The sequence below is a fragment of the Sorex araneus genome, chromosome 7 (assembly GCF_027595985.1).
Source record: "Sorex araneus isolate mSorAra2 chromosome 7, mSorAra2.pri, whole genome shotgun sequence".
NCBI lineage: Eukaryota > Metazoa > Chordata > Mammalia > Eulipotyphla > Soricidae > Sorex > Sorex araneus.
In genome coordinates, this window is record NC_073308.1 from 1,627,148 (window position 1) to 1,639,665 (window position 12,518).

The window sequence follows — 12,518 nt, forward strand, 5'->3', positions numbered from 1 at the left end:
CAACAACCCGGGTAATGGCAGTCCTTATATAGCCTGGTTGCCCCGCCTTTGATGTGGTCTATTGGCTGTCGCCAATCACCCCATATGAGGTGGTGCTCATCTATTGGCTCTCGCCAATCACCCGATATGAGGTGACGCTCATCTGTTGGCTCCCGCCAATCACCCCATATGAGGTCACTCTGTCATGGCCGCCACGCATGCGCAAAGCGCTCTGGCCGCCACGCATGCGCAGTGCGCTCTGGCCGCCATGCCTGCGCAGTGCGCTCTGGCCGCCACGCATGCGCAATTCGCTCTGGCCAACACGCATGCGCAATGAGCTCTGGCCGCCACGCATGCGCAGTGCGCTCTGGCCGACACGCATGCGCAATGCGCTCTGGCTGCATCCCATGCGCAATGCGCTGTGACCGCCACGCCTACGCAGTGCGCTCTGGCCGCCACGCATGCGCAGTGCGCTCTGGCCGCCACGCCTGCGCAGTGCGCTCTGGCCGCCACGCATGCGCAGTGCGCTCTGGCCGCCACGCATGCGCAGTGCGCTCTGGGGCCATGCATGCGCAGTGCGCTGTGGCCGCCACGCATGCGCAATGCCCGCTGGCCGCCACGCATGCGCTGTGCTCTCTGGCCGCCACGATTGCGCAATGCGCTCTCGCCGCCACACATGCGCAATGTGCTCTGGCCGCCACGCATGAGAAAGTACAACCCGGGTAATGGCAGTCCTTATATAGACTGGTTGCCCCGCCTCTGACGTGTTCTATTGGCTCTCGCCAATCACCCCATATGACGTGGCGCTCATCGATTGGCTCTCGCCAATCACCCCATATGAGGTCGCGCTCATCTATTGGCTCCCGCCAAACACCCCATATGAGGTCACTCTGTCATGGCCGCCACGCATGCGCAATGCGCTCTGGTCCACCACGCATGCGCAATGCGCTCTGGCCGCCACGCATGCGCAGTGCGCTCTGGCCGCCACGCATGCGCAGTGCGCTCTGGCCGCCACGCATGCGCAATGCGCTCTGGCCGCCATGCATGAGAAAGAACAACAACCCGGGTAATGGCAGTCCTTATATAGCCTTGTAGCCCCCCCTCTGACGTGTTCTATTGGCTCTCGCCAATCACCCCATATGAGGTGGCGCTCATCTATTGGCTCTCGCCAATCACCCCATATGAGGTGACGCTCATTTATTGGCTCCCGCCAATCACCCCATATGAGGTCACTCTGTCATGGCCGCCACGCTTGCGCAATGCGCTCTGGCAGCCACGAATGCGCAATGCGCTCTGGCCGCCACGCATGCGCCGTGCGCTCTGGCCGCCACGCATGCGCAGTGCGCTCTGGCCGCCACGCATGCGCAGTGTGCTCTGGCCACCACGCATGCGCAGTGCGCTCTGGCCTCTACGCATGCGCAATGCGCTCTTGCCGCCACGCATGCGCAATGCGCTCTGGCCGCCAAGGATGCGCAATGCGCTCTGGCCGCCACGTATGCGCAGTGCGCTCTGGCCGCCACGCATGCGCCGTGCACTCTGGGGCCATGCATGCGCAGTGCGCTGTGGCCGCCACGCATGCGCAATGCCCGCTGGCCGCCACGCATGCGCAGTGTGCTCTGGCTGCCACGATTGCGCAATGCGCTCTCGCCGCCACACATGCGCAATGTGCTCTGGCCGCCACGCATGAGAAAGTACAACCCGGGTAATGGCAGTCCTTATATAGACTGGTTGCCCCACCTCTGACGTGTTCTATTGGCTCTCGCCAATCACCCCATATGACGTGGCGCTCATCGATTGGCTCTCGCCAATCACCCCATATGAGGTCGCGCTCATCTATTGGCTCCCGCCAAACACCCCATATGAGGTCACTCTGTCATGGCCGCCACGCATGCGCAATGCGCTCTGGTCCACCACGCATGCGCAGTGCGCTCTGGCCGCCACGCATGCGCAGTGCGCTCTGGCCGCCACGCATGTGCAGTGCGCACTGGCCGCCACGCATGTGCAATGCGCTCTGGCCACCACGCATGCGCAGTGCGCTCTGGCCGCCACGTATGCGCAGTGCGCTCTGGCCGCCACGCATGCGCAGTGCGCTCTTGCCGCCACGCATGAGAAAGAACAACAACCCGGGTAATGGCAGTCCTTATATAGCCTGGTTGCCCCGCCTCTGACGTGGTCTATTGGCTCTTGCCAATCACCCCATATGAGGTGGCGCTCATCTATTGGCTCTCGCCAATCACCCCATATGAGGTGACGCTCATTTATTGGCTCCCGCCAATCACCCCATATGAGGTCACTCTGTCATGGCCGCCACGCTTGCGCAATGCGCTCTGGCAGCCACGAATGCGCAATGCGCTCTGGCCGCCACGCATGCGCTGTGCGCTCTGGCCGCCACGCATGCGCAGTGCGCTCTGGCCGCCACGCATGCGCAGTGTGCTCTGGCCACTACGCATGCGCAGTGCGCTCTGTTCTCTACGCATGCGCAATGCGCTCTTGCCGCCACGCATGCGCAATGCGCTCTGGCCGCCAAGGATGCGCAATGCGCTCTGGCCGCCACACATGCGCAGTGCGCCCTGACCACCATGCAAGCGCAATGCGCTCTGGCCGCCACGCATGCTCAATGCGCTCTGGCCGCCACGCATGAGAAAGAACAACAACCCGGGTAATGGCAGTCTTTATATAGCCTGCTACCGAGCTCGGGTGGCGGGAGAGACAGCTGCTGCCCTAGGCCCTGTGCCTGGCTCGGTGCGGTGAGGCGTCCCTTCCCTCGCCCACGCCATTTCTTTTTATTTTTACATACTTGGCATCAGGACAGCCTGAGCCTGGAGACCATTATTACCATTAGTATTATGACCATAAGCTATTTGATCATTTCCTTCTCGTTAGAAATGCAGGCTGTTTCTGATTCATCTTTAAATACTTCTGGAAGAATTTTTTTTTGCACACTAGGCTTTACTTGCATTTAAGAGCGTTTCTTTAGGAGACGGCATCTCTCAATGAGGAACATGCATGTTCTATAATCAGGCCTGTTTTGCTAAATACTGACAGGGCTGGTGACTTGAAGTGGCGACAGGGCCCTAGGGGACCTCTCCAGGGACAACAGCTTGGTGGTCTCTGTCTCGGCTTTGAGATGGCGCCTGAGTGGCCCAGCACCCATAAAACACGACTTCCGGTACATATGCTTGTGTTCTTTCTTTTAAGTTTTATAGAATTATGGTGTTTGGGCCACACCCAGTAGTGCTCAGAGTTTACTCCTGGCTCTGTGCTCAGGGGTCACTTCTGGCAGGGCTCTGGGTCATATGGGGTGCAGGATGGTACCTGTGTTGGCTGAGTACTGCCCACTGCACTGTCACCTTTCTCTTCCTTCCTTCCTTCCTTCCTTCCTTCCTTCCTTCCTTCCTTCCTTCCTTCCTTCCTTCCTTCCTTCCTTCCTTCCTTCCTTCCTTCCTTCCATCCTTCCTTCCTTCCTTCCTTCCTTCCTTCCTTCCTTCCTTCCCCTTTCTTCGCTTTCTTCCTTTCTTCCTTTTTCTTTCTTTCTTCCTCTCCCTCCTCCCCTCCCAGTTAAGAACCCCTTGTCCCCTCCACTGCTTGCAGGGGTTCTGAGGCCCCCCACATACTAGTGTCTTCTGTAGCCTTCCTGCCTTTCTTCCTTGAACCTATAAATAGTTATCATTTCCTCCCGTCTCCAGAGAACCTGCTCCCACCCTCACCACCTGGCTGTCCCCCACCTTGCCCTGCCCCAGAAGGCCCACCTAGAAGCTTCTAGGCAAACGTGTACAAAGCCTTCCAGATGCTGCCTAAATGTGCCTCCTTGGGGGTGCATCCCCCAGCCCCGAGCTGCTGGGGGCTGCATTTTCCTCTCTATAAACTCCAGTACCTGGAGTACTATTGGGGGCCCAATCAACAGGGGAGCCGGGAGACCCCCCATGTGGGCACAGGGAGCATTCGGCTTCCCGCCCACTGAGGGCAGGCGTCCGTTTCCTGCTAGAACACGACGGTGTTGTCTTTGCTGGAGACGCATGTCTGTGTGCTGGGGTCACTCAGAGAGTCCACATACCTCTGCTCCTGAGTCCCCCTTCTCCCCGGGCTCTCCTTTCTCTCCCTGTGGGCACAAAACACCAGGGGTGGGTGCCCGCACTCAGGCCTGGGCACGTCTCCTCACTTCCGTGGCCAGGCTGGCCTCAGTCACCCAGAAATGTGTAGAGGCTGTTGCGGTCAGCGCAGAGAACAGAGCACCAAGGCTCCAGGTCTGGGGTTCCGGCACACAGGGCAGCTCCTGTGTGTGGAGCTGGCAGCACGGTCCTCTGTCCCCCAGGGACCCCATAACCAACATCCTGTGTCAGACAGGATGGACTCTGACACTCATGATTACGGGATAACTTGTATGACAGGATGGCAGCAGATTGATCAGCAGCATGTTGACATTATGTTTAAAATATATCACATGGGGCTGCAGGGACAATACAGCAGGTAGGGTGCTACACCCGGGTTCAACCCCCACCACCCCATATGGTCCCCGAGTACTGCCAGGAGTGATTCCTGAGTGCAGAGCCAGGAAGCCAGGAGTAACCCATGAGCATTGCTGGGTGTGACCCCCAAACAAACAAACTCCCAAACAAAAATATATTACACACAGACATACTTACAGAATACTCAGAAATATGCACACACACACACACACATGCACACACTTGCCCCATACATACATACATACATACACACACATACATACAGACATGCACATATATACACACCCATGGAGATAGACACACACCTCCACTCATACACAGACATACAATATACACACCCAAAGGCACATGCACACTCACACACATGTATACATGTGCACAGACTCAGACCCAGAGATACACTGGCATACACAAACACAACGTTGTCACCCTCATCTGCAGACACACGAACACACACTCATAGACACAGTCACACACGTACACAGGCACAAAGCGACACACGTGGCCACATTCCCACCCAGACACACAGGCACACAAACAACCGGTTGTGCTGGCCCATGTGGACACTCCCTCTGGCCCTGGCCTAGAAGGACAGGCAGGCTGCTGGCCAGGGTCAGTCATGTGGGGCTGTTGGGAGATGGGGCGGCCTCTCACACATGCAGGGGGGTAGCCCGTGTGGGAAGCAAGAGGGTCATGCTGCTCTCGGTGCTGAGGCTTCCCCAGTGCTCGGAACAGTACAGCCCATGATGCTGATGGCTCTGGCAGAGCCCCGGGTCGGGGGATGGCTGAAACCCCAGCCCCCAGCACCTGTGGGGGAATGCGTGAGGAGCAGAGGTGGCTCCGCTGAGGGGCCAGCACAGCTGGGCACTGGCAGGAGCTGCCCGGCCGTGCAGGGGGCGCTGAGGGGGCACCCTGGGTAGCCCAGAGTTGCAGAGGCAGTGTTGGTCAGCGGTGTGAGGCATGCCCACCTGCCCAGTGCCTGTCGGGGCGGCAGCCATCCAGGGACCCCCAGGTCTGTGTCGGGCTCTGGTGCTCGTTGGAGCTGCAGCCCTGGTTGACACTCAGACGCCCGCGCCCTGGGCAGGTCTGGGGGTCCCCCGCCCCTGGGCTGGGCTGAGCACAGCCCTCGCTCGGCCTTACCGTGAATCCTGGCAGCCCGATGGGGCCGGGCAGCCCTGTGGCCCCTGGTCTGCCTGGGCTGCCTGGTTCTCCTTTCTCCCCAGTTGGGCCATCCAGACCCTGCGGTGGGCAAAGGTCTCAGTGAGCAGGTGTGCGATTCACGGGGGCGTGTGCGGGGCCCGGTGGCATGGCTGGAGGGGACCCCTTGCATACCCGGGAGCCCCGAGGCAGGGGCAGTGGGTGTCCAGCAGGACTTGGTGAAGGCTTCTGTTCTGTGCATGCATTGAAGACCCCCCCGCTCCCCCCACCCTGCCCCCAGCAGCCCAGCGAGGAATCCTGGAAGCCGGGCTTGTGCCATCTCAGAGATGGGCCTGGGCACCCTCCGAGATGGCAGAAAAGGCCCAAGAGCTCCTGAGGGCTGCCTGTGGGGGGCCCTGGGGAAGCCCCCACCCAGCCCCCGGCCCTGGCTGTCCCCCCAGCACTGTGCTCAGGCAGCTTGCTGCCGTGGGGGCCCCTGCGACACTCACCGGAGAGCCCGCCTGGCCTGGCTCCCCCTTGGCCCCCTTCTCTCCTGGGCTCCCCGTCTCTCCGCCTTCTCCCTTGGTGCCTGCAGGCCCGGCCTTTCCCGGGGGGCCTTGGGGACCGGGCGGGCCCATGTCTCCGGGTTTGCCTCGAGGCCCCTTTGGAAAGCAACAACACTCGTTGGAAACGCTGATGGAGAGAGGTGAGAGAGACAGAGGGACAGACAGTGACAGAGGGACGGACAGAGACACAGAGACACAGAGAGATAGACAAAGATAAAGATAGACAGATGGACAAGAGAGACAGAGGTAGACAGAGAGAGAGGAAGAGAGAGAGATGGGGGGGAGAGAACACTGAAAGGAGGAGCACAGAGACCTGCTCTCGGGGTCGGCTGGACCAGGTGAATACGCGGGTCTCCGGCCACCATGAGGGCCATCAGCACCCTCTGGGCAGCAGGGTGGCACCCCCTTCCCTGGCCCTCCCTGCAGAGCTCACAGCAGAGCCGGGTGCTCTGCTGCCCTCCCTGGGCAGGGGCCCTCGATGCTTTGGCAAGTGTCCATCTGTCCTTACCTTTTCCCCGTCATGGCCTGGAGGCCCCGGCAGCCCGATCTCCCCCTGTGGTGGAGCAACACAGGTCACACTTGGGTCACGGGACACGCATGTCCCCTCAGTGCTCATGTCTCAGCACGCACCCAGCAGCAGCTGCACCTTGTCCCAATGGCAGGGGCCAGTGCTCGGGGCCAGACAGCCTGGCCACGGGTGGTGTGGGTGCCACAATCCTTGTTTGCACCACAGTGTCCACGGCCCCTTCGAGCTCGGCCCTCCCTCCTTGGGCTCCCCCAAACCTGCCCTCCAGGCCCCCTTCATCCTCACAGCTCAGGAGGGTGAGGAAGGAGAGAAGTCTGTCCTCAGAAGGCAAAATGATGCAAGTGCGGACAACAGAAAGAGAGTGGGTGTGTTGTCTGGACAGACTGTGTGTGTATGTGTGTGAGAGAGAGAGGAGAGAGAGAGAGAGAGAGAGAGAGAGAGAGAGAAGGTGTGCAAGTATGTGAGTGTTCGAGTGTGTTTGTCTGAATGTGAGTGTATAGTGTGTGAGTGAGAATGTGTGATTGTGTGGTTGTGTGTGGACTGTCAGTGTGTGGGGCAGGGTGTATGTTTGTGAGCATGTGGGTGAGTCTATGTAAGCATGTGTGAGAGGATGTGTGTAAGCGTGTGTGAATGTATGTGGGTGTGTGTGAGGGTGTCAGTGTGAGTATGTGTGAGAGGGTGTGAATGTGTGTTAGTGAGGATGTGAGTATATGTGAGAGGGTTGTGTGAGTGTGTGAAAGGGTGTGTGAGTGTATGTGTTTGTATGTATGTGTGAGAGGGTATGTATGAGAGAAGGTATCTATGAGGGAATGTGTGAGGGTGTGTGTGAGGTGTGAGGGTATGTGTGAGGGTGTATGTGTGTGAGAGGGTATGTGTGAGTGTGGTGTGTGTGTGTGTGAGAGAGGGTATGTGTGAGGGTGTGTGTGAGTGTGGTGTGTGTGAGAGAGTGTGTGTGAGGGCAGGTGTGAGGGTGTGTGTGTGTGTGTGAGAGAGAGAGAGAGGGTGTGAGTGTATGTGTGTGTGTGAGTTGTGAGGGTGTGTGGAGACAAGCGTTACCTGCCTGGGGTCCCTGGAGCACCAGGTGGGCCGATTTGCCCGGGAAGACCAGGTGGGCCCTAGAAAAACAGAAATGGAAGTGGAGGCGCGGTCTGGTGAGGAGGGGCCCGGGCGCATCTGAGGCTGCTCCTGGGAGCTGCCTCTGGCGTCTCCCGCTGGGCAAACACTGCAGAGGCAGCGCCAGGAGCTGCAGAAGCGAGCAGAGATGCCCCAGTGAGTCTGGGTTAGAGGGGGCAGGCGGGGGGTGCTAGACCCCTGGCTGTGCTGCTATGCCAACGTTTCTGACCTGGGGGGCTCATTGCCCTCTGGGGCCCACAGGATATATTCCCAGGGGCCACAGGTGAGAAGTGCATACGTGGGGGGCCACAGCACAAGATCAGGGGGGCAGCCGATAGGAGGGGGTCACAGGAAGGAAATAGGTGGGGCCAGGCGAGATAAAGGGCCCTGGCCCCCAGGGGCTCCAGGAAGACACAGTCATTGGAAGGGCCCCAGGAAGCAGCCTGCAGGGGCCGCAGTGGGCAGCTCCTGGGAGGAGCCAGGAGGAGGTGATGAGTGCAGGGAGAGGCAGGCAGGAGCTCAGCGGGAGACCCCAACACCCTCTGCCCCTGTTCCCCCCCTCCCCCCAGGCCTCTGCCGCCCCCAGCCGGGGAGGCTCACCATCAGGGCCAGCGTGCAGATCTCCTGGAAATGAACAGCACAGGGTCAGTCAGAGGGGGCAGAGTGGGCACGCCAGCCGAGGGACCTCCGTCCAGTCTTGGGGCACACAGACCCTCTCGGCAGGCTCAGTACCTCCCAGCCCCGCCCCACCCCACACCTGGCCCAGAGGTTTGCAGCCACATCTCACAAATGCTGCTCCGGGGTCTGTGCCCACCGGCCTCCCTGGCCCCCACACCTGCTGCTCCACTGAGGGAGGGGAGAGACCCCCTCATTCTTGTTTGCACACAGGGACCCTCCGTTTGGGAAATGGGAGGGGGGTCGGGGCCACACCTGGGGGTGTTCAGGGCTTACACCTGGCTCTGTGCTCAGGAGTCACTCCTGGCGGGGCTCAGGGACCCTACGGGTGCCGGGGATTTGCACCGGGGTCAGCCATGAGCAAGACAAGCGCCCCGCCCGCCGGCCGTTCTCTCTCCTGCTTCATGGCGGCCCGCCTTTGCTTTTTGCTCTTTCTCTGAGCTCTGGCATTTCCCAGACAAACACAATATAGCAAAATAGGAGCCCCCTCAAAAATCAACCCCCGGGACCACTGTTGGCCTCCGCCAGACCTTCTGCTCTGGAAACACAGGCACAAAGATTCCTTCGAACCCAAAACTGAGAGGCCGCAAAGTGTGGTCACTCGACCTCATACCTCTTCATCCTCAGCAATGGAAAACAAATTATCTAATGCTTCCTTTTCAGCAGGTCTGACTTTAGGGGAGAGACTCTCCAAACAGTAATAGTGAGTTTTGTTGAAATATTGTATGCAATTAAAATGAAAGTAAAGTGAAATTTATTAGTTACACAGGCGGGGGGGCTTAGGGTGGAGGGGCTAGGGGCGTGGGGAGGTTTGGGGTGTGAGGGGGCAGGGTGGAGCTATACTGGGATTCTTGGTGGTGGAATATGAGCACTGGTGAAGGGATGGGTATTCGAGCATTGTATAACTGAGATTTAAACCTGAAAACTTTGTAACTTTCCACATGGTGACTCAATAAAAAATTTAAAAAAAAAAAAGATTCCTTCGAATGAGGGGTCTCGAGCCCCAGAGTCGCTCGGGGCTCTGGGGGACACCAGGCGATATCTGGGGACACGTTTAGGTGGCTCTAAGGAGGGGTGGACACGGCTGGTCTTTGGGGCTAATGAGTCAGGCCCGCCCTCCGGACACCTGCCCCCAACAATGTCCTCACAATGGCCGGAAGACCACCAGGTCCGAATGGGAACCGTGCAGGATGAGGGACCCCTGCGAAGGTCATCCAGCTCCTGGGTGCCCTCCTGGGCAGGAGACCTGGCCAGCTGGGCTGAGAGACGGAGCCGGTGCACCCTGGGGTGCTGATCCCTCCCGCGCACCTGGAGCGCCTCGCTGATGTTGCCGTTGTAGCCCACCATCTCGCCTTTGCCCGGTTCCCCCTTGGCGCCCTGCAAGACAGAGGAGGGGGCGGGCCCGGGTCAGCGGGTGGCCCCAGCACAGGTGCAGGGGACAGAGTGGCAGGGGTAGAAACGTGCCAGCCTGTCCCGGGGTCCAGAACCCCCCGAGCAGACCCCGCATGGGCAGCTGGACCTCGGTGGGTGGACCAGCCCCCGGATTCTGCGATCCTGTGATCCTGGCCTGGTCGCAGCCTTCCCCTGGCCCCTCCCAGGCCCGGCCACGCCCCTGTGACTCCGGGGAGGCCCCTCCTGTGCAGTGCCGCTGGGTGGGACGCCACGTACCGGGGGGCCAGCGGGTCCCTGCACTCCAGCTGCTCCGGGATCCCCCTGTGGACGGAACACGGGGGTAAGGAAGGGACAAGGGGACAGGTCACTCAGGTGGCCCTGTATTTGCAGCCGGGCAGGCGGCCCGGGCACTCTGCTCCCTCCCTGGGCAGGCACAGACGCCAGGGGTCACTCATCCCTCACCCTGCATGAACCATCTCCCTTTCCAGAACCTTCCGTCCCTTCCCTGTGGGGCTCTGTGGCCCCTCTGTCCCCTCCACCCTGGACAGTCCTCTGGGGCCATGGAGGGCCTGGCCGGCTCTCCTTTTTGAGGTCCCTCTGCTTATGAAAGGCCCCATCTGTGCGGGGCGGGGGGCAGTGCGGAGCACTAGCAGGGGTCAGGCACGTGGCGCCCCCCCCCCGGCTCGGAGCTGGGGTGTCCGTCATGGAGACCCCGATAGCGGGGAGTTCCAGCCCCAGAGGGACACAGCCTTCCACCATTCCCCGCCGCCCCCCCCCCTCGCTCAGCATCGGAGAGGAGGGGAGGAGCCGGGCCCTGGTCTCTCCCCAGCCCACATCTCTACCCCTCAGCACGTCTGCTGTCTCCAGAAGGTTCTCTAAGGACGGCCCAGCGCCAACCCTGCACCCGACTCCTGTGGGGGCCTGGCTGTGGGGGGTCCGGTTCCAGGACACTGACACGGCCGTGCTCATGGCCGGGCCTCCGTACCTTGCTTCCTTGCTGTCCAGGGGCCCCGGCCTGGCCCTCAGCGCCAGCTTCTCCCTGGGGAAGGAGGGCAGGGCTGAGGCGTGGAGTGCGGCAGGTCAGGCCTCTTCCACTGCATGGGCTCCTCGCTCCCCCTCCCTTGGGCCCCGCCCAGGGCTCCCCCCATATCCCGACACCCTCCTCCTCCTGCTTCTGCCCCAGTCACTAGCACCTCCCGGCCCCCTCAGGACACCAGCCCAGGAGGGTCTCAGCCCCCCACAGAAGCACTGATCCCCGCAGAGATGCTGCCCCCAATAGAGATGCTGACCCCCACAGAAACGCTGACCCCCCCAGAGATGCTGCCCCCAGCGATTCTGACCCCCATAGAGATGTTGGCCCCCCAGAGACACTGACCCCCTCACAGAGACGCTGACCCCCCCCAGAGATGCCGACCCCTCACAGAGGTGCCGACCCCTCCTTAGAAGCCCAGCCCACACCTCCCAGGGCTGCTCAAATCCAGCGGCCCCTGCTCTGGGGGTCCCAGCCAGGTCTGCAGGCCCCTCAGTGCAGGGAAGTGGCGGGCGGTTCATTACAGGGGGGGCCCTGCTGCACCTGGCTGACTGCTCAGAGTCTGGGGCCGGGTGTGGGGGGGTCTCTCTGACTTGGTTATGTCACCGCCACTGGGATAGGGGCTACCTGGGTGCAGCCCCCCGGCCTGCTGACCCTCCTGAGCCAGCGCGGGCAGTAGCAGGGGTCTGGGACACAGAGGATGCACGTCGAGGTGCCGTTCCCCAGGAGAGACTCACCTTTGGCCCCGGGGGCCCCGGGAGTCCTGGGGGTCCCGGCTCCCCTCTGCCTCCTCCAATGGCGTTTCCTGCGTCGCCCTTCTCTCCCTGAGGGCGAGCGAGTGAGTGAGCGAGCGTCACCACCGCGGGTCCCCTGGCTGCCAACCCCAGGGCTCGGCAGTATCCCCGCACCCGACACCCTGGGGGGGCTAGTGAGGGCTGGTGGGCCCAGGGGCTCGTCAGGGCAGCCCGGAGCATGCTCAGTGATGCTCCGGGCTGCCCCCGCCCTCAGCGTGTGGGGAACCTCTGCACAGACCCTGACCGGAGACCAACTAAAACGGGGCGGAAGTGACAGTAAGTACAGCAGCGGGGGCATTTGCCTGACACACGACAGACCCGGGTTCGATCCCTGGCATCCCATATGCTCTCCCGAGCACTGCCGGAAGCAATCACTGAGCGCAGCTGGTTGTGGCCTCCAAACAAAATAAAGCGTAGCCACTTTCTGGCTACTCAGGCCCTCCCCTGTGGCCCCCATGATCTCCCCTCCCGGAGAATCTGGCTGTGTTCCAGTGCTGCTCCGTGCCCGGTCCGGAAGGGACGGGGTGGGCATGTGAGTGCAGTGGGCAGTGGGCATGGGCCCGCGGCCAGACTCACCTTCTGCCCCAGGAGTCCAAGGAGCCCGGGAGCGCCCGCAGCCCCCTTCTCGCCCTGCCGAGGAAACACACAGCACGGCGCTGGGATACCTCCGGAATGCTCTAGAAGGACCCAGAAGCCAGGCCTTCCTCTCCTTCCTCCCTGGCCCTCTGAGAGCAACCTCCAGGAGGCCTCTGCTTCCTGGGGCCACCCCTCGGTCCCTGCTCCTTCCCCAGACCCTTTCACACGGGTGACAGGGTGATGGCCTGTGTCACTGTCTCATGC

General features: G+C 61.2%; 1 protein-coding gene across 1 annotated transcript in view; it reads right to left on the reverse strand.

Moving 5' to 3' along the window:
• Positions 1–4,012: 4,012 nt before the first annotated feature.
• LOC129406534 (collagen alpha-1(XIII) chain-like) overlaps positions 4,013–12,518 on the reverse strand; it is a 38,585-nt gene continuing 30,079 nt past the window's right edge. The window contains exons 16-26 of the mRNA XM_055144694.1: positions 12,255–12,308; positions 11,622–11,708; positions 10,840–10,893; positions 10,131–10,175; positions 9,771–9,839; positions 8,388–8,411; positions 7,731–7,789; positions 6,657–6,726; positions 6,092–6,244; positions 5,586–5,684; positions 4,013–4,078 (exon numbers count right to left, since the gene is read on the reverse strand). Coding sequence (XP_055000669.1) covers positions 4,013–4,078; positions 5,586–5,684; positions 6,092–6,244; positions 6,657–6,726; positions 7,731–7,789; positions 8,388–8,411; positions 9,771–9,839; positions 10,131–10,175; positions 10,840–10,893; positions 11,622–11,708; positions 12,255–12,308 — 780 coding nt within the window. The remainder of the gene's footprint in view (positions 4,079–5,585; positions 5,685–6,091; positions 6,245–6,656; positions 6,727–7,730; positions 7,790–8,387; positions 8,412–9,770; positions 9,840–10,130; positions 10,176–10,839; positions 10,894–11,621; positions 11,709–12,254; positions 12,309–12,518) is intronic.